Source organism: Vidua macroura, chromosome Z (assembly GCF_024509145.1).
Source record: "Vidua macroura isolate BioBank_ID:100142 chromosome Z, ASM2450914v1, whole genome shotgun sequence".
NCBI lineage: Eukaryota > Metazoa > Chordata > Aves > Passeriformes > Viduidae > Vidua > Vidua macroura.
In genome coordinates this window covers 49,897,272-49,919,714 of record NC_071611.1, presented here as the reverse complement: position 1 = coordinate 49,919,714, position 22,443 = coordinate 49,897,272, and the positions used below count along the sequence as shown (strand labels likewise).

General features: G+C 36.7%; 1 protein-coding gene across 1 annotated transcript; it reads right to left on the bottom strand.

Annotated features, from left to right (window-relative positions):
- Positions 1–2,030: 2,030 nt before the first annotated feature.
- Positions 2,031–4,840, bottom strand: LINGO2 (leucine rich repeat and Ig domain containing 2). Its single transcript, XM_054003416.1, has one exon. The coding sequence runs from the start codon at positions 4,805–4,807 to the stop codon at positions 2,987–2,989; it is 1,821 nt and encodes a 606-aa protein (XP_053859391.1). The 5' UTR covers positions 4,808–4,840; the 3' UTR covers positions 2,031–2,986.
- Between the last annotated feature and the right edge of the window lie 17,603 nt (positions 4,841–22,443).

The following is a 22,443-nucleotide window of genomic DNA, read 5'->3' as shown; positions in this document are numbered from 1 at the left end:
TTCTTAAAAGGATTGCCAAAAAAGTGCTTGTCTAGGTCTGTATCGACACTGTATTCCTTATTCACCCAAAAGAGCCATAGTATGTGTTCCACAAATACATGACAAGGAGACTATGTGGAGCAAGACAAAAAGTGTCTCTGGGTCTTGCTGTCCTCACTTCTGTTAAGAGGTGCCATATGCCTTGTTACGTCCATGCTGAAATAAGTAGGCTGCAATAAGTAGAACATTGCTAGAGGCAGGAAACAAACACTGATTTTGAAAAACTGAATACTGACTGAACTCAAGGCGATACACAGAACACTGACAGCTCTGCAAGGCGTGCTCAGCAACAGCAAGGGGTGATTTCCATCACCAGCACACATTTCACATAGATAACTAAGCACGTTTCTGCTAACAAATCCTTGCAGTGCACCAACTGCAATCACTTCTTAAGAGTAATTCTAAGGTAATAGGGGAATACAGCAACTCATAATTAATCCCAAAAGTACATGTTTTCTAGGGCAATGTTTTTTGAGATTTTTTTTTATTGTGTCATTTAATATGAAAAAATCGGCTGAAAATATCTAGAACTTAGGTGAATTTTTGCTTCTAACACTGATTTTAACATTTAACATGAAATGACTGCAGGGGCAATAGATTACTAGTTGAGAAAATGACAAGTACAAGGGAAAGGCACATGCAGATGTCTTCAAGGGACAGTTCAGAAACATTTTGTTTTATCCCCATTTGTTTCTTTAACTGCCCACATTAAGGTACAGTAAAGTTTTGGACTTCAGTGCAGTGGTCATTATGTCAACAAAAATAATTTCCCTGGTGTTAGAATTTAGTCAGGGGTTATTCCATTATATTGATGTTCTACAAACGTCATAGAATAAAGAGTACTCTTATCAAGCATGTCCATAAATCTCCAAATATCTAGTTCAGAGCATAAAAAAAAAGGAAACAAGAAAACCCAACTCTAAACTTAAAGCCACGTTAAGTGAAAAAAAATTCTAAGTACCCTTGCAACCTCAGTTTGACAACCTAAAATGAAGCAACGATGCAACCAATGATCAACCACTAAAAAAAGAAATTCTCAGAACTGCCTAGCCTTGGGTCCTGCAGCTAAGTCATGGGTACCTCTGGGAAGCGCAGCTGGATTTTACAACTTTTGGCACATTTCCCTTGATAGAAGTGGGAGATTATTTTATCTTGCTTTTTAAATCTCTGCAAAGAGTGTGGATACTAATTTAAGAAGCACCTTCATCCAATTCTAGTCAGCCTGACTTTGGTTCCAAATCGCCAAAATCTAGCACTAAGATTGAACACAGGCTTTTAAATCATATTAATTTGAATGTTCTGTCTTATAATATTTTCATATTCATCTTGCTTAAACATAGATATAATCATTGTCATCCTTACTCCAGATTCTCCCAATCATTTAAAAATGGTATTTGCTATTAACCATGTATGACAAATCTATGGCTCATATCTGGTGGAAAACTGGAGAGGTGGCTGAATAACTTTGCATCTTGCAATTGCTAAGGATTTAAAAATAAAAATAATGGATTTCTTTGGAAGCATAAAACAAAAAAAGGTTACTTGTACTGAACTAATGTTCCACTTCTATCTTCTCTCCATTAAAAAGATTCCTAAAATCTGGAAAAACCTGCCCCTCTTGCTCTAAGGTACTGCCCCTGAAAGAAACATAACCACATTGTTATTAAAATGGCATCAAGAATTGCTAAGTAAACTGTTCTTGGAAATTAGCTTTGCGTCTTTGTGTTATCTACAAATATACAAGATGAGAATGACAGTGGCTAGAGGTTCATTATATCTGGCAGTATGTCAGCCTTTTTGAGGCTATCATATTTAAAACATTATTTTAGTGTCATAAATCCCCATATTATGCATGAACAACTGTAGTTTACTTGGCATTGGAGAAGAGTTCATTCCTAGTAACAGAGTGTTTTTATGTTTTAATTCACTTGTATAAAGAGTAAGATGACCATATTTCCCAAGGAGTCTGCAGAACGTGTTATGCTCTTTATTTAGCCCAGTACACATTAACATTTTAACAATAGCTTTGAAATTAATATAAGGGATAAAAAAACTGATTCTTTCTCTTCAAGGTAGAACTCAACTCCTCCATGCCAGCATTGACTAGTGGGTTGCCTTCCCTGTGTGAGAACCAGGGCTGTATTACAGTAAACTGGTCCAGTGTGATATCACAGATATAAAAAATATTCCGTTCTTTATCAAAACTAGGCACATGCCTTATATTTATATGAAGAGTAGATGACAGAGTTGAGCGGTTTTGCTCTCAACTATTCAGCTCTGGCCTTCTACATGAGGAGAAAAATATCTTATTTCTAATTAGTACATACGAGGATCTAATTTGGGTTTTTGTGGTAGTTAAAAGATGGGTGACATCACACTTGGGTCAGTATTGGTGGATATGTAAAAGTACAACCTATCATTTGTATTGCTTCAAAATGTACACAGTATAGATGTAGATTTAAAAAAAAAAAGTTACCAATTTTTTTTGTTGTGTTGAAGTAACTAGAAGGGAGGATGCAAAGTTTTACCAAATGAGATAGATGGGTATAAATTTCATTGTAGAGTGTGGTTTAGACAAATGTGTCTTTTTCTTTAATTATGTAAATCCTACACTGTAGGGTTTTTTAAATTTTTCCTTTTGTAGCAGTAGAAAATGTTGAACAATTGTCCATGAGCATGAGCCAGTGGTTCATTGCTGATATCCCCAGAGTGCCAATATTTGCAATGCAAACAGTTAGTACAATTTCCCAGTTCTATGAAAGGCCCTGACACATCTGCCTCAAGGTCTGGAGGCTCTGTTGTATAACCACGAATAGTCTTTCCATTTTCATATAACCTTTTGATACACTGACAGCTGCATTAAGCTGCTTCTGCCTAGCAATTCCACATGCCAGGCTGTTTTAATTGGTTTTAATGCCACAGAAAAAGCACTGCTAGCAGAATACCATCAAATCATTTTCATATTGAACCTTCGTGGTCCAGAAACCTCCCCTTCAACCACAGCACCATTGTTTTTGCGAGGGACATATTCAAGGTCAATGCTGGTTTTGTGTTTGCCTTTCCCTCGGCTCCACACAAAAAGAAGAAGGAAACAAAATAAAACCACTCCAAGGAACGTGAAACAGCCCATAGCTGTGGACACCAATATTGTCTTGAGGTCCAGAGAGTAGCTGTTTGCATTAGTTCCATTAGAACTTGTGTCGTTGGAGTCTGTCATATACATAGGGGTCCTGTTGGCATAAAGGAAACGGTCTGAAGTAAACCCCTTTACTGTCAGGGAGGCCGAGTAGGTATCATTCCCAGCTGCGTTACTTGCAATACAGTAATAGATCCCAGTGTCCTGGTCTTGGGCAAATCGGATCTCCAGGGTGCCATCTCCCAGCACAGTGGCTCTACCATTTGATTTAGTTGTGATCAGCCTCCGGCGTGGGGTAACCCAGGAAATGGTTGGCTGTGGGTCCCCGTCAGCATTGCACATCAGTTGCACGGTCTGTCCTTCCTCCACTACCAGGTACTGCAACTTCTTGTCTTGTATCTTGGGCTTCTTACAGGTGAAATAAAAGGAGAGAGCTGTGCTGTGAAAGTCTCTGAATGACCTCTCTCTGACACTGTCTGGGCCAGCACACATTGGTGGTTCGCCACCAAACTGCAAGGTGGGCTGCCGCTGCAAAATCCAAAGAAGACGACAGTCACAGGCCAGAGGATTGTTGTTAATGCAGAGGACCTCAATGCTTTTGGAGGAATGGAATACATTCTCTTCTAAGGTTTCTAACAGGTTTTGGGACACGTTAAGCACGCGTAAGAATCGGAGCCCTTGGAAAGCATGTGGTTCAATGGTGCGCAGCTGTGCCCCCACCATGTGGAGCTCCTGCAGGCGCACTAAATCCGACAGCATGCCTGCCTCGATGGTGCTGATGGGGTTGTAAGAGAGGTTGAGATGTGTCAGGTAAACCAAATGTTTAAGAGCAGAGTAAGGTACTGCAGACAGGTTGGTGTTTGTGATGGAGAGAGAAGTCAGGTTGAGACCATACAGACTGTTGGCAGGCAGCAGGTCCAGGAGGGGCCAGGCCTCTATCTGCAGGTCTTTCAGGCGAAACAGTCTTTTAAAGGCGTATGCTGGCAAAGCATTAATGTTGAGCTGTTTCAAATGCAGGCTGATGAGGTTGTGGAGGTGAGAAAGAGCTTCTGTTGGTACAGCTGTGAGGTTGCATCTCTCCAGGGTGAGCTGCTCCAGGCTAAGCAGCCCACTGAAGGCCCTGTGTGATATATACACCAAATCATTGTCCCCAACCTCCAGGGATTTTAGGTTATGCAGATCTTGAAACATGTAGTCCAGCAAAATGACAATCTTGTTTTCACTTATATCAAGCTTTGTTAAGTTTGACAACCCAGTGAACACCCCAAGGGGGACCAGCTTCAGACGGTTTCCTTTCAGCCTCAAGGAGCGCAAGTTGAAGAGATTGTTAAAAGCTCCAGGCTCCACATTGGAGACAATATTGTCGCTGAGATCAATCTCCTCCAGCAACGGGTATGATGTGAATTCCTCAGGGTTAACACTTTTCAGTCGGTTCTTGCTGAGGTCCAAGATTTTGGTCTCAATGGGAATGCCTTCTGGGATGGACATCAGACGTCTTCGGTGACAGCTGACAGACTTGTTCTGTGCTGAGCATTCACAGCGGGCTGGACAGCCTGCAGCGGGGCTTGTGAAGACAAGCAGCACAGCCAGACCCAGGAACAGCTGCCAGCATGATAGAGCTGTGTGACGCATGATTCCACTGATCTGGGCTAAGCCTCCGTCACGGGCCTGTGGGGTGAGGATGGGAAATGGGAGAAGTTAAGTCTGCAGAAAAAGAACAGTACCATTGCAAAGCAAATGCACGTGTTTTCATATTGAACAAATTGATAAAACCTATTGTGAATGTCATGACCTACATAAAAGCAGATTTTACTTCAGTATCATAGGGCTAGTCAAAGTATTTGTTCATCCAGCATTTTCCTCCACATGTTGGTGAAGACAAAACAGCTTTTCCTACTGCAAATAGTAAAAGACATTTCAGTCTTTTCTCAATCTCAGTAGTTTTCCTCAAGACAGTGCTATAATTAACCCAGAGATAAATACCATATACTATGCAAAAAGGGCTAATAGCATTTGCGATAAATTTACAACATTGGATTTCTGTGAGGTGATATGAAACTAAGCTTTTGCCTCCCATTAGTGTTTTAAGGCAAACATTAATGATGCATTATAACCAACAAAAGGAGCTCCTTGACAATGAAAAGATTCCTTTTATCATTTATTGCATATATTACAGCTATAAAGAGATGAAGTTTGTTCATGCATACATATACAGAATGGCTCAGATAAGTAAGGAAAAACTGGTGTATCTCTAATTATAATTTGTAATAGGTCAAATTGATTGTTTGCTTTTACTGCACAGAGATATTTTATATGACTCTTTAGAACCCAAGATCTGAGAAGGGTTTACAGAATACATCTTTTTGCTTCCAAGACATATAAACTAGTTTTAGGAAAACAAAAACAAAGTAAGATGAGCTGTCTGTGTTTAAGCACTGCAGTGTCCAAAGAAGCACCACACATTTAATGAAAATCACAGTTTGTAAAGGATTTATTCATTCCCACCTTCAGGTTAAAAATAAGGATAGAAGATGACAAGATAACTTCTACTAAATAAGCTACTCTTTTCCAAATGATGTACTTTTCAGGTCTAGTCACCAAAGGCAAGAGATTTTTCTAAGTCTTCATAGAAGCTATTAAATGAAAACAAACAATAACCCATTTCAGAAGAAGAAGAAGAAAAAGATATAGGTGTTCATCAAAGGAAGAAGTATTTGAGATGTTCATAGTAAAGCAAACTGCAAGCAAGGACCATAGAAGTGCATTAACGACTGTGGTACAGCCAACTAGATGAGGCTAAGGTATAGTGCTGGGATACACACTTCATAATATTAATAAGCCTTGTAATAGGCCTCAAGCTTGTGATGCCTTTTCTGCATTGTTTAATTTGGGCTTCATTTTAATTGTACTTGTAAAAATACTTACATAACTACCAGCAGTAACTACCTCTTGCGTCTGCACAGATGACTATGGCCCACCTGCTCCAATATATAATTGGAGACAGAAAAAATTTCCCAATAGACAAGAACCCAGCGACTTATCTGCGTCTTTGGGCTTTGAGGATAATCTGGTTACTATGTAAGAAATTTGCAAATTGCATTTGGGTAATTTTTTTTTTTTTGTCTATGTGGTGTCACATGGATTGTAACATAAAAGAAATCCTTCCATACACAGAGGATAGAGACATTTAAACAAATACGGTATAACTAAATTGATGAAGCAGACAGCTATTAGAGCAAATAATCTGTTTGTAGCACATCAAAATAGTCTTGTGTAAATCATAGACTGATGAAAAAGAAAATCCCACCAGTAACTCTGCTACAGGAACACTGCACTCTGCTGGTACAGAGAGTCACTTGGAATGTGATTACTCACCAAATCATTCTTCCTGATGGAAAAGAGTTGGACTCAGACTGTGGAAGATCAGAATAGGGGAGATTCAAGATGCAAGGAAAAAAGCAGATATTTGGAGCTGTTGATCTTATTGCATCTAAAAAATTTCTAAACAGGAACTATGAGGTTTGGATTGTATGCATTTTTATTATTGTAACTGGACTGAGAAATAAACAGCTGTTGTGCTCTGACTGTTAAAAACTAAACTGAGTGAAGGAGCATTTATCTTGGAGCTCTGTATAAATTGTATTCTTTGACTGACCAGACACGAACGATGCATATATTAGTCCTCTCACAACTCTGTGGAAGTATTTCACTCTTGACTGATGTGGCTTTGTATTTCCATTTTTACACTTCTATGTAGAGAATACTAATGTGAGGCACATTGTGCGTTTGTTTTGACATATAGACTGGAGACTGGATAAAAATTACTTTGTATTACATTGCCTATAAAAGCACATTTCCACTTTGTTCTAGAAGGACAGCCTACTGATATTTAGTTTTCCCCTTAAATTGTAGTCTTGCAAGTAACTATTGCTAGTTATCTCCAGCTGCGACAAAGGTTTTCGGAGATAAACTTCACTTCATTAAGCACTAACTAAAAACTGGAAACCAATAGGGCACTCTGAGTTAGGTGTTTTCAATGAATTTAAATCAGAGAGGTTTCTGGGTGCTCTGATCATTACTTTCAGAGCTCAGTCTGTGAGGTTAGTGCTTTCATAGTGATACTTCTACTACACAGGGATTTAATTTCCTACCGTATCCATCTAATAATCTATGAAACACAAAGTAAACAGGTTCAGTGGAAGATGAGCACTCCTGGAGTGTTTGGTTTAGGTAGTGAAAATATGAAACACTTTTTGCAGCTATCCAATCCACCTGGTAACTAAAATTTCTGTACAAAGTAGACAGCATAAAAGATGATAAAAGGCTTTTTTGACTGCGGCTGGAATATAGAAAAAGCAATTCAAAAATTAGCAGTAGTCTTCTGCAAAGGTATGTGCACAGATAATGAGATATATATTTATCTGTAAGGCTGTGTGCATGTTTGTGTACACACTTGAAAGGAAGCAAGAGTCAGGACTGAGATATAATCTGGAGTAGATACATTTCAATAAGGACAAAAAATAAATTATATTAAATATCAAGTCAGAAAAACAAAGATTAGATGGATCAGTAAGTACAGGTTAGAAGAAAGTATAATTTAAATTTATTATTACAATTTACATTGAGCCAGATGATACTACCATTCTTTCTGCTTACCAAATCTGTGACTACATCCTTCACTTTGAACTGCTTTATAGAAAAATGACTTCATCTTCATTATGCAAAAAATGTAACCTTATCTCCAGCTAGGGTTAAAAGGTCTAGCAAGTGAAATGTGTGGGACAAGTTGAATTCTGGGGGAAGCCTAGAGTGAATTTGATCATCTATTGCATATAGTTCCATTTGAATTTCGTGAATATAAAGTTTTATTTTCAGGACATGTCCAATAACATCTCTGGCTAGGCCTACCTAGCTCCTCCAGTCTAAGAACATTTTGAAAGGATACAGTTTCACCTGTAAAGTACATTCCATGTCAGTGTGATCTCAATTATTTATTAGTATTCATATGTTAATCAACAATGCTACTTTAAAAAAAGAGAAATTATGCCATTAAAAGATATTCTTCATTGCAAGATGATTTCTTGAAGCAAAAAATTATTTTCTGCATTTCTTTATACTTGTGTGATGTTAATTAATTGGCAACTTCACTGGGACAGGGCTGAATTGTTAGTGTCAGTGTTCAATATGATGCCTTTCATTCCTGCTTAAACAACCAGTAATACATTATGTTTGCCAGTGTAGGTATTCCCTCTAAACATCTGCAAAGCTGTCCTTTTTTGCTTCTCTCTCTTCATTGTGATACATAAAAGAAGGTAAGGTGTATGCATTGAAGTATGCACACACACACACACACACACACATAGATGTACACAGAAATGTAAGGTAGAAGTACAGTCTTACTGATCTGTGATTGTACTGTGCCTTGCACTACACAATAGTCCACTGAAATTGTCTCTTGTTAGATGAAAATTCAAAAAACATAAATGATTATGAAGTAAGTGTTTGTCAATTTTTGAATGTGAATGACAATGTGTAAAATTGTTTCCTGAGCTTTCTGGGGTATTTGTCATGCTTTGACAATATATATATGAAGGACTTGTTTATTAAAAAATAAAAATAAACTAATTACCTTCTTTTTGTCTTTCTCTGGCTCTGTTCTTTAAGTCCAAAGACAAGAGTCAAGTTACTGTTGGCTGATACTCTTTTTCAAAAGAGGACCCTATTCAAAGTTCAGCTATGCAATTATGAAAGCTCATTAAGGTTATTAGTTAATAGTTCTGTGTGATCTCACACAAAACAGTCGCTACTACTTTGAAATGCAAATCAGTTTTTTCAAAGTCCTGAAGCTTTGAATCTTCCCAAAAGTGCTTTACAATATTGTACATTGCCCTGTAGCTTTTATATTAAAAAGCTATAATTAAAAGAAAAAAAAAAAAACAAAAAAAAAACAATGCTATCCGAGAATGCAATGCAATTTTAAACATCATATATAGGAATGTGCCAAATCATGCATGTATTACATTTTTTTTTCACTTCGCCCTCTCGCTCAGAATAATTTTGAAGCCTTTATAGCTGAAAACAAGACTGCACTTGACCATGGTCCTTTCCATGTCCCATATGATGCTCCAGTATTGTATGGGATATAGCTTTAGCCAGAAAAAATGAGAGTCACAAGATCTTTTGCTGTCATTAGCTGCATTATCATTACTTGATGCTCTGACTTAGTAGTTTCGATTTCACCTTTCCTATTCCCTTTTTCAGCCTTTCAGACAAAGAATACACCCCAGTGGATCATACCAGAGATGACAATTTTGCCTGATGGTCACTTAATAATTTACATTCTAAGAACCCCTTGGCAAAAACATCAATAAATATTCTAGGATTAAATATTGCATGACAAAAACAGACTTGTATTGATTACTAACTTAAATGCTACCAAGTAATCCTGAGAACCAGGTGAACTACCTGTGTGTAAAGTGTTGGTTGGGTTGACCTTGACTGGACACTTGGTGCCCATTGAATCTGTTCTATCACCACCCTCTTAAGTAGGACAGGGTAGAAAAAAATATAAAAAATGGTTCACACATCAGATAAAGCAGGTGGAGAACACCCACCAGTTACTATCACGAGTAAAACAGACTTAGCCAAGGGAAATTAATTTAGTTTATTACCAATTAAATCAGAGTAAGATTGTGAGAAAAAAACCCTCAAATTGTAAAACAATTGCCCCAGCCTATCCCTTTTTCCTGCATCTTTTCTCCCTTTCCTGTATGGCAGTGCAGGGTTTTGGGAAATGGGAGCTGTGATCAGTTCATCACATTGCTTCTGTCACTCATACTCTTCCCCTGCTCCACCATGGGGTCTTTTCCATAGGAGACAGGCCTCAATGAAATTCTCCAGTGTAGATCCCTTTCTTGTACAGTATGCAGTCCTTCGAGATGGATATTTTTTGAGACTGTGTTTAGGGATAGTAAATTGTTCTGCCTATATATAATTGTTTCTCCTTTGGATGCTGAATTTTAGCATTGCTGTATTTTAAAGCAAGAAGCAGATACTGAGGAGTATAAATGTATCCATCTTTGCATGGCTGTCATCATCTGTCACACTTCAGCAAGCAGTAAGACAAAACATTGTTCAAATCTTTGCAATAAAACACCTTTGCTCTTGTGCTGAGTAGACAGATACTGAATGTGTGCAGCTAAAACTACTGAAATTCTGTGGTGCAAAATTTTGCCCAGCTCAGTGTGGTTTGGGAAACTTTTTATTCACAGCTTTGTCTCTCAAGTACCTGTTGCATTTATGTTGGAAGAGCACCTGGTCTGGCTTTCTTGAACTCTCCTTTGGTGCTGCACCAGACCAGGTAACGACAGGAAGTGTAAGTAACTTTTGCTGGTGGACTGTGCCCAAGGATGGCAATGGTGGGAAGTGTTGCCCAGGAGATGAAGGGAAGATGAGAAACAGAGATGAGAAACCTTAGGAACAGCCAAACGACACATGAAAATATGGGACATTTGGAATTGTTCTTACAGTGGGACACAATGCCATTAGAAGAATGAGTGAAATCCTGACTCCTCTTTTTCTGACTCGGCCGTGCAATTTACACATTCCCATCATATGTTCTTTCAATGTAAGAGCTAATTTGTAAAAGCAAAGGCTTTGCCTCATCAGGTCTCATGCCTAATTTGTCTAAGCTTAGTGTATTTTTCCCAAATTCTATCACAGACTAAGTCAAGACTGACTATATACTCTAAGGCAGAGCATCTCAGAAATTGTTCAAAGAAATCTAGGTTTCTACCTTCCCTGTCTCTTTGATCAAGCCTTTATGCTTATGCAGAGATTTTGTTCTCTTTTCCTTTATTGATCTCTCAAACATTTCAGCATTTAAATAAAATGTAAAATATTAAGTAGCTATCTGGATTCCATTAATAAATAGATTTAGGAATCCTTGATTATTAGCAGCAAGAACAACAACCACTAATCTAACACTTCATTGAACTGGAAGCAAAATTTTGATTCAATTGTTCTGCAGTCCTAGGATCATTCTCATCTACTAAGTCATCAGTAAAAACTTCATGGGCTACTATCAACTCAGAAATTACAGTCAAGTAGCATTGGTTTTCAGAAGAAAATATTGAGATTCAGGTAATTGAAAAAGTCATTATACAGAAATAGGAAACAAAAACAAAAAAGGCAACTAGAGCAACTTCCTTTATTAGCTTATCCCGTAGAATTATTTTAAGATTGCTTAAAATATCTGTATCAGGTGTCTTAAAACTAAACAAGTGGGTATAATTTTCAGCCCAAATACTTATATTTTTGTCTGAGTCAAAGCGAAAGAAGCATGTGTGCCAGAACACAGAAAGTAAGAAAACCACAGTGACAAATTAATGTAATTATACAAATTATCTGTACACTTCTTTGAAGTCCACATTCTCCAAATTAAGGAAAGAAATGAAGCCATCACTACAACGTCTGTATTTAAAAGTGTTTTTAAGACTAATTTAAAAATGTCTTTCAGTTTTCACAGAGAAAGTCAACCTCAGGAAGAAATTTGAAGGAAAAATAATAAATCATAAGGACTGTCTTGCAGGAGACATTTAATGCATAAGTAACAGGAAAAGAAAGTGGAAATGTTTGCAAGAATTATAAACACTTCCACTGACATTTCCACTGACCTTGCTGGTAAGATGAAGGGGAAGAGATTTATGAAAATCTGATAGGAACAATTGTGTGATTCTTGGATGTAAAATAAAATTCAGACTTCTTTGGTGTAGGTTAATGATATAAATCAACCATTCAGGGAGGATAGCACTACTATCATACCCACACAATTAACTACCTTATAAAAATTGGAAATATTTGCCTAGAAACACTTTCTGACAAAGAATTCTTAGTTGAATAAATTAAAGAATTACTGTGAATAACAGATCACTTCTACCATCTATTTCTTTTGAATAAAGAAGCAAATTTTTGAAAGGTAGAGTTATACAACATTTATTTTGCAAAGTTCACTCAGTTCTATTAAATAGTATTCCTATTTTACTGGTAAAAAGAGATGTCACTAAGAGATAATTATTCAGTGGCAAAGACCAGAACAACATAATCACCATGACAATAGATGTGTTGATATGAATATGCAATTATAGAGAAATAGAACTTGTACCATTGAAAACAATACAGCTCCTAAGTAGTTTGTACTGCATTTTGTTCAGGCTCCTTTGTATTGGAAGACCACTCTCCTTTTGTAGCCAAACTCCATTCCTAGACCTGTTGTTTAGTATCACTGCATGGTAGCCCCCCTGAGTGATATATGACTTCAAAAACAATGCATGAGCCCACATTTTTATGAAGTTGATGGATCTTAAGGGTTAAAAAGCAAAATTCCATTACACTCTCTTTCATTGATGATTCTTAAAAGATTTTAATGTTCCAAATACTGAGAACAACTTATCAAAGGGGAAGAAAGTGAAGTTATTGTAGTACAGGAGGGAAAACCATATGACAACAAAGAGCTAAAGTTGTTACTCTTGGAGAATGCAGCAGGCCAAAAAAGTAGATTTTTGGAAAAGATTAAAAATCTCTTGCAAGTTAGGAATCATTACTTAAAAGTGGATCTTAGTTTCAGAGTGAATCTAGGTGGTGAATCTTAACATTCTTTGCTACCACAAACAGTACGCTGGTAGGAGAATGTGAAAGTGTTAAGTACTTTACTTGCTTTTCATATCTGTTGTAGCTAATGAAGTCTGAATAAATTAATTGAACACTAAAACAGTATGAAGGCTAACTGCATTGATTAAAGTTTAGGAAGCTTTATTTAACAACAACTCTGCATCAAAAATTTATCTTCCTCTTGAAAAAAAACATTCTTCTAAAACTGTCTGGGCATAACAGAATAGATGACACCACTGCATCCTGTACAATATCTCTTACACAGGGATGCAATTTCCTCTGAAATTTTAATTCTAATATCCAGCTACTTCTTATCTTTAATGAGTGAAGATGTTGGTGATGGAAATCTACTGAAAAGAAATTAAGCTCCTTTTTAAATCTGGATTGGGAACAGACTTTTGAGGGCTAGTGCATTCAAGCATATTTGAATTTCACTTCAGTAATCCAATTAGGAAGCCACAAGCAATCTGCGCTATATCTAGATCATCTTAAGAAACATTCTTGATACAGCCCGTTATAGATGGATGTTTCCTTCAAATACATGAATATTTAAGTCCAGAGAGTTCTGCTGTCCCAGTAGTGTGCTGACTTCCACCTTTTGTAAACAGAGGCTCTCATTGGTAATTTGGTATTTTAACACTATCTTTCGCAAGCTTCTCCCTGTTGTCATAATTTCATTTTTGTTATCATTAAAGTCAAAAAATTCTTATTTGTTATCTTGTCCATACATATGAAAGCTAGGTGACAATGTGACAATGACCATATTTCCTATTAAGAGAGGCAAACAGATTAATGTGCCATTAGCAGCTGAGAAAGGGATTCAAACTATTTAATCTACTGACATGAAAAATCCTGCAGGGATTTTTTTTTTGTTGTTGTTTGTTTGTTTGTTTGTTTTTAATGGCAGCAACACAGGGCCTGGTGACAAATCATGGTATGCAGAGGCTAAAGTGTATGGAGAATGTGCCCAGGAAAGATAAGAGATCATTTAATTAGTACTGCAAGGGCTGTGGTTTCTTAATAACACAGTTCAAAGGATCTTTATCCAAAAGGCTCTGAAAACTTAAACCTGTATTTTTAAGAAACACTTTTTTGTTAAGTACATCTGAAAAAGCAAATGCATTTTACAAGGGTAACATTCATCTGTCTTACCTAGAGGTGGATAGAGTTTAAAGTTGTTCGAAAATAGCTTAAAATTGAGTTAAATGGGAAAGTTAAAGAAATTGAAACCAATATATTTTCTTTTGTACTAAGAAAAGAATCTCAAAAGTATAGCAAAGCTGCAGCAAATGATTTCAGTACTACTCATCTGGCTAACAAAAGCAAAAAATGAAACCCATCCTGTATTATTTTCTCACACCTCGATAAGCACATTTGCAGCAGTTATATTTGTATCTTTCACTGAAAACCTATCAGACAATGCAAGGAATATATTCTCTGGGGACTATCTTCATACTATCACACACAAGGCCTTCACAGTACAGCCTTGAAGCAAGCTGCTGACCTATCTGCTGCTGCTCTTTTTGACTGCAGGAGTAGTCAAAGTCTGGAAAGACAGTACAAGAGATGCAGCATCCTATTTGGAATATTAAAAGTAAGCAAAAGGAAATGAGTGCAATTCTTAGTCCGTGCCAGAAGGCCATTAGTTCATATTATAGCTTTGAATTCAGACTGGCTCTCTTAGCCACTTTGATAATTGTGGTCAGCATTTGAGGGACAGCTGCACAAAGTTACTGCATTTTGAATTAAAATAGAGTTGATTATAATTTATACAATGGAGAGAAAAAGAGAATAGCAAATTGCCTTGGAGATTCCCTGTTTGCTAAATACATTCTTAAAATATCCTTAGACTCAATATCAGCCTGCAGATGGATTAAGGTAGGGCATTTGAAAATAAGACCTGACATATTTGCAGGTGGACAAGACACAACCATTAATCTCTGCTTTATTCATACCCATACTTCATGAATGTTACTCCAGATATTTACTGGTGTCAGCTGACCTAAGAACTAAGCCTCTATGTTCAGCAAAAAAGAAACAGAAAGAGATAAAATATGGAAGACAGCAAGCAGATTAAACTTGGTGGTCAGATTTTTTTCACCTGAGTCATAATTAAGCCTTTGATTTCAGCCTGGCCCATTGCAGAGATCCTGTGATGTAGGTAGCTTCCAACTGATGCAGATAGAAATTTGCTAACTCTTCTATGCTTCACGAACTACTCATCACAAGTGAAGCCTATTCTTATGAGAATTTACAGTTGCCCATTTGCTTGAAATCTGTACCCATATTTGCTATGTTATCAGAAGCAAATTTCCAAATCCTGGCAATGGAGATCTGTTACCTCAGTGCTTTTTTTGACTTTGTATTTATAAATTTTTTCAGAAAAAAAGGCACTTCCTAAGAAACTGCATCTCATTCAGTTAGTATGAAATCTAATGAAAACAATTTTTGTACAAGACAGAGCCTCTGCTACTAGTATGTGTTTGGTTAACCTTTTCTTTAATTACTACAGAGGATGACTAATACTTAAACACTATGCCAAATACATTTATTTTCCTGATTTATCAAGATAAAGGGATTAGAAAGGACAGCTTCCCATATTGAATTTACTCAGCTACCCTCATGTTCTAGCACTAGTTACAAAGGTAATTGTGTATAGTTTTTTAAGCTAGTAAACATTTTTATTCTTTCTTACTTTTTCATAAGAACACAGCCTGTGTCTATGTAACCCTGCTGCTTTCTCAAGAAACTGACGTATCACATTAACAGTGGATGGTGCTGTGTCCTACAGTTGTCCTGATCTATGTGTGATACCAGTCAGAAGACACTTGCCTTGCAAAGAGTTAGTGCAAAGCTACAAGTACTGTGGCTGCTGCATTGTCCAGTACCTAGTGCAAGCTCATCTATGGACTTAAGAGTGTCTTGGAAGATCTGCAAAAGTTCTTTATAATACTGCTGTACTTCTTTCATCAAGGTGAGGAGTAAACCTCAACTACACCGATATCATATTTACAGGAGCTTTTTCTTGGTTTAAATCTACAGACTTCAGCTCAAAGATAGTGATCTAGGTAAGATTTTCCACCTTACTCTACAGATGTACAGTGCAAGTCTAAAAAAAACAAAATCTTTTCCTTTTGAAATTATTTTATCATTTGTTGAAAACTTTTTTCCCAGTCAGTTTTTCCAGTGATTTTTTTTCCTCAAAACATTTTCTAAACTGTTATAGCTTATTAAAACCATAATATTCTATCTAGAAACATTTTCAATGAATAATTTCCAACCATTTCATACCTACTAGGACTCACAAAAATGCATATATGCTTAGATGTCTTTAAAGGAGAGCACTATTTATATCATCTGTATTAATACTCTACAAGACTAATGTATTTGTCCTTGTCCTAAATAAAATTAATGCTAGAATAGTTTTCTATTGCCAGAGCACTTTCAGATGGCCTAAAAAAAATAAAACAAAACTTGATTCTGCATTAATATCTATCCATAATGATGCCTCCATTTTTTTCGTAATTAAAAGCTCATTAATATCAAAGACAACTGTAAGATATGCAGATGAGACCATATAAACTCAAAATCACTTTTTCAAAAACTACTGTAGGTGTTATGTGAAATTAAATATTGTACTACAGCAAGCATTCATACACCTCTTTATAAAGGCTGTGTGTGATTTTTCATCCTTTCACTTAGTTTCTAGCTCTGAAAAGTAACTTAAGCCACAGAGTAACCAGAAACATCAAATAAGAGGGGAACTGAAAGAGGTCTGAATTGATTCATTCTCAAAAGCACTGCACATTTTCAGTATTACTGGTGTGTGGGGGTAGGAAGGGGTATGCAAAAAAGGCGGATACATGAACAGAAAGGATAGAATTGGAGCTGTAAAGTCTTCCAGCATCTTCTCTAGAAGAACTCTTGCACATCTGTGTACTTTTTAACAGACACTATGTAAACGCAAAATCTCTGTAGTGGCTAAGAAAAAACAAAGGGGACATTTATTTACCTTGTATGCTGTGGTATAAATATTACGCCCTTTGAACCTGGTGGTGAAAGGATATCCACAAAGCAAAGGATGCTGACGATGTCCCTTTGTCCTGAAATGTATAATATGACTTTCTCTAAATCCTTGCCAGTAAATTATAATTCATTTAATTTAAAAAATTCATAGTAGTTTTAAGCTCCATTAATTGTCACAATGACAAATATTGCTAAAATTATTTAGAATTCAAAAATAACCATAAAACCAGTGTTTATTTGAATGTAGAGGCAGAAGGGCGTTATCACTTAGATGGAATATGAGATTTTCTTTTCAGGCTGCTCCTAAATAAGGGCTGTGATAACCACTATGATAATTTTTTTCAATCACGGAATCATAAAATCTCTCAAGTTGCATGAAACCCATAAGGATCACTGAGTTCAACTCCTCATTTCTTACAGAACCACCTAAAAGTAAATCACAACATTAAGAGCATCATCTTGATAATTCTTGAACTCTGATAGGTCTGGTGCCATGGGCACATCCCTGGAGAGCCTGTCCCACTGATCAGCCACCTTCTCAGTGAAGAGCTTTTTCCTAATCTCCAATCTGAACTTCCTCTAATGGAGTTTCATTCCATTTTCTTGTGTCCTATCACTAACTACCAAAAGGAGATGAGCGCCTTACACTCTGCTGCCTCCCATGAAGAACGTTTAGACTACAATGGGTCACTCAGTCTTCTCTTCCCCAGGCTGAACACCCCTAGGTGAATTCAACCATTCCTCCAAAGTTTTAACCCCCAAAACCATTCACCATCTTGATTGCCCTCCTCTGTACGCACTCTAATTATTTGTTGTCCTCCTTACACTGTAGCACCCAGAACTGCCCCCAGCACCCAAGGTGAGGCTGCCCCAGTGCAGAGCAGGACAATCCCCTCCTTTGTCTGGCTGTGATGCTGTGCCTGATGTACCCCAGGACACAGGTGGCCCTCCTGGCTGCCAGGGCAATGCTGGGTCATGTTCAACTTGTAAACAACCCAGATACCCAGATCTCTTTCTGCAGAGCTGAAATATTTTCTCCTCCAATTTAAATGTATAATCAGGGTAACTTTGTCCCAAATGGAGATTCTGGCACTTGCTCTTAAATTTCACATGGTTGGTGATAGCCCATATGTCTAGTCTATCCAGATTTCTCTGTAATGCCTCTCTACCCTTGAGGGAGTCCTAGCTTAGTACTATTGGGAAACTCATTTAAGATACACTTGATTCCTGCATCCAGACACTTTATGAAAACATTAAAGAGCACTTGCCCTAAAATTGAGCACAAGGAAATCCCACATGTGTAGCCTCTATAACTCTTTAAACCCAACCCATCACACAGTTTCTTACCCAAAATGTAAGCTTTTCTGTCAGTATGATGGACATTTTGTCCACAGTGATACTGTGCAAGACAGTGTCAAATTTTGCTAAAATTCAAAAATCCCATATGAACTACTACTTCATCTATGGGCGCTAAGACCAAGCTCTGTAAATCTAGCAAGGAGATTAAGAATTAAAATCTTTCTTTTCCGATGGGATATTAATTTAAATTACTTTGTCTTCAGAAATAACTAGCTGGAAAATCAGCTACAGGACAAAGTTGCACATGTACTATCCAATTGTCATTTTCAACTGGGAGGTCTAGGTAGCAATAATACATTTAGTTATCTAAAAGTGTCTTTGAGTAGCTTTAGATACTTTGTGAGCCCCAGCATAATGAATCAAAATTGAACTCAACGCAGTTGCAAAAGAAGATTTTATCCTTGAAATGACACATGAGATGGAGATTTCTAGTGCTCAACAGACTGAAATCCACTGATCAGTAGTGTAGAGAAGTTTTGCTGCTGCTGCCATAAATCTCACAGGAATTAACTATAGCTAACTTTCCATATGGCATGAAATTGACAGATGTGCAACTATTCTAGGTTCAGGAACTGGTAAGTGGGATGGCTAACACAGGAAGACAATAAAACCTATAATGCTAACAGTCTTCATTTGTGTAAGTCTATAAGAAATGGTTACCTGTGCTAGCATTTTTTTTTGATACACCACACTATTATTAATGATCTCTAACTGTACATATGTTTTAAGAAGAAGACATAAACCTTAGAGGAGTGTTTAAACTGGCCAAACAGAGACTTAAAAAAATTCTCAAGATCCGTGACTTGATGTTCAGGGCCTCACACAAGGTCACTGAAGATATACTCAGGTTGCTTCTCAGTCTTGCCTCTCAGCCCAATTTGGTTTTTGTGTTTCAGAATACAGAAGAATGCTATTCAAAAAAAAACAACTGGGCTGCACTGATCTTGGTTTTGGGGCATCATATTTTAATTCAGCATCTTTTATATAATTCATAGCCCAGAAAATCCTCTGTAAAGCAACAGTCTCTGTTCTTGGGCATGACAGGAATACAAAACCAACTACCTTTCTTGTCCAAGCGATTTTTTTCCCAAAAATTTTTTATGCTTTTCCATTTGATTTCCCAATTCCACACTCAACTGGTTCAAAAATATTGTAATAATATGGCTCAGCAATTCCACTAGTTTTGTAAATGAAACCAGGGGAAGAAAAGAATGCAGCAAAGACCAATCCTCTGTCCTTTACTGAAGCAGCTGCTGTGGGTGTAAGATTCACAAAGGTTAAAATGAATATATTTTTAGGGGTGTTTTTGGAAAGAAAAGAGCAATGCTTATAGGTTTCCTTAGTTCATATAATTATAAATGTAGAGAACTGAGTCATAAGTTTAAAAGAAATCAATTCCTCACTCTAGCAGATTATACAAAGCTGTGAGAAATGTTCAGTGATTCCAAAATATTGTCTTTTCTGGCTAAGCAAAAATAAAAATTATTTTCTGTTTTCATTTCCTGAGGTTATCATAACTTCATGATTATAAGTAGTTATATACCATAATTGGATGAGAAAATAGACTAGAATAAAACAACAATCATCCAACATTCCATTTTCAGTCTCCTTCAAAATAGAAAGAACACAAACTGTGGCTTCAGTTATTAAAGGAGTACTTCATTAGATTCAGAAACGTCATCATCAGTTCTAGGTATCTTCTTCCCTGTGTAAAACTATCTGAACTCAGCTCAAGAATTTTATACCCTTCTTTTTTGTTAATTTATACCGTGACAGAAGAACTCAGTTTAAGACTGAGGACAGAGCAGATTTGACAAGAGGACACCCCCCACCTCTTATTTACGCCTGTGATGAGGTTTTTTATTTCATGCACCGCTTTTATTTTTTTTCTCTTAAGATTTAAGTATCTGACTTAACATTGATCATTTCATCATGATTTTACTTTGGTTGCTTTCATTGCTGAACCCACACTTGTCAAATCAATCTTTCATAGATTATATCAGTAAATGTTATTTTACTTTAATCTGTAAGGATGGATCTCTGCTATCTTGTTTTATTTGACAAAGAGCCTGGCCAAAGAGCTTGTCAAAGTCTGACATTTCAAAACATTTCAACATAACAGAGAGAATCATCCTTGTCTTTGGTGCAAATGTGCATTCTTTTTTGTCTCTTCTGTGTCAGAGAAAGCTAAGAGTGAGCAAGTTTGGGTTGAAATGCATCAAGGTATGTGTGACTTCAGCACTGCAAAATCTGCACCTGTGCCTTATACTCACAACCCTTCAGACTCCTGTGCCTCTTGCAGGTGGACATCTAAAAGCTGGACTAATCGTGGATATGGGAACCACATCTATTGTGCTTATTCTGAGTGGGCATGTCAGATGTCACTACCACTGGTTAATGGAGGCACAGCTTCCTAAAATAATGTTGTGGTTTTTGAAGACAGTTGAAATCTTGCAGACTAGTTTCACTTCCAACTAAATCTTCTGCCAGGTTAGGAGATTAAAAGAAGCTTGTTCCACTGAAGTCAAAGAAGCTTGTTAGTGTTATTGCTGGAAGCAGCAATGCTGTGAATCAAACTTCAACTAATTTCCTCAATCAAGGAATTTTGCCAATGTCTGTATACTTGAGAACAAAATGTATTATCAGGTTCATACTAGTTAATAAATAATAGCAATTCTCTACTCACTGTCAGGATTCCCTAGGCTTATGATTTTTCCATCAGCTTTGATGCATCTGGTATAGTCTCTTGCACGCAGACAGGACTTCCTCAGGTAGTTTTAGGTACAAAAACATTATTTTTTTTTTAGATTACCAACAGTAAATACTCATGTTAGAGCCCCGGATTTTCCTTCCTTCTTTACTATATAAACAGAGTTCAAATAAAAAAACCCTTTCACTTGCACTCAGGTTCCTGTACTCTCAAAGGCAGCAATATCACACAATAAATAAGGGACATGAAGCATTTAATGCGACAGGATGACTCGTATACCTGAAGTCAGTCAGGTTAAGGATAATTGTTTGCTCAATAGATTGTGTTACTTTTTCCATATCTGTCACTCTAACATTCCTAGAACTGTCTGGGGTTTTTATTTTTTGCTCCATCATAGAAAATCTTTATTTTTAGTAGGGTCATTTAAAGATAATCCTTTGTGCTAGAAGAAAAAAAATAGATTAGAAAATGACAACCTGTCTTCAATCAGTCACTATCATACAAAGCATACACTTTGGAGGTAGAAACAGAAGAAACAGCACACTGTTCTAAGTGCATAGATGCACTATAGTGCAATGATAATGTCAATTCTGATAAATTTTTAGTCTCTGGGTTTTTACCTAGGCTTCTGGAATCTACTCAGACAAACCAAGCCCTCTTTATGGACATAAGTTCAAAATGTAGTGTTTAGGAACTGTGAGTTCTAAAATATAGAAACAAAGACAAACAAAAAAGCTTAAATGATAAAAGAAAAAAAAGGAATATTATTTTTATAGAATTTTGAGATTCTGTCACCTTAAATTTGTGATTTACACTTTGACTACTAAGGTCTGAAAATCTGCCATTGCTTATGCAGTGGCAGTTTGGGATATGTTGGTAACTGGTAATGGGATGTGGTGGAGAGTAAATAGCAGAGAATTGTAATGCTCTCTGTACATGTATAAAATAAAAGTTGTTTTTTTTTTTTTGCAGAAAACTGATAGATGAGAATGATACAGGCTAAGCTTCTCAGAACTTTTCTGCCCAAAATTCATTTTCAGTGTCTGGGGCCTCTGACAATCACCTGGGTAAGGAAAGCTCTACATTTAAATTATCGTCCAATACGTGACAGAGAAGAACACAGTGTTAATAAAGGGCTAATGCCCACAATAACTATTTTTTTTTGAGTCCATGATTCAGAGCACCTCATTCTGCATTCTACTTGAAGGTCTTCATGAACTGAGTATTGCCAAAAACACTTAAGAAATGTATTGTATAAAAGCAAGAATTGGTAGGCAGATAGCCACTCTGTGGGGACTTTTAATTAAATAAAATGAAATAAAAATAAATACAATACTCTTATGGAAAGACAATAAGTTAACTCCAGGCTACACAGAATATATAGCATTACAAATAATATTAAAATAATATTCATGTGAAATGTGAAGCCTTTGACTAATGTAGCTTCCTATTGTACTGCAGACATGCTTGGTGCTGGATATCTCAGCAATCCTTATATGAATTA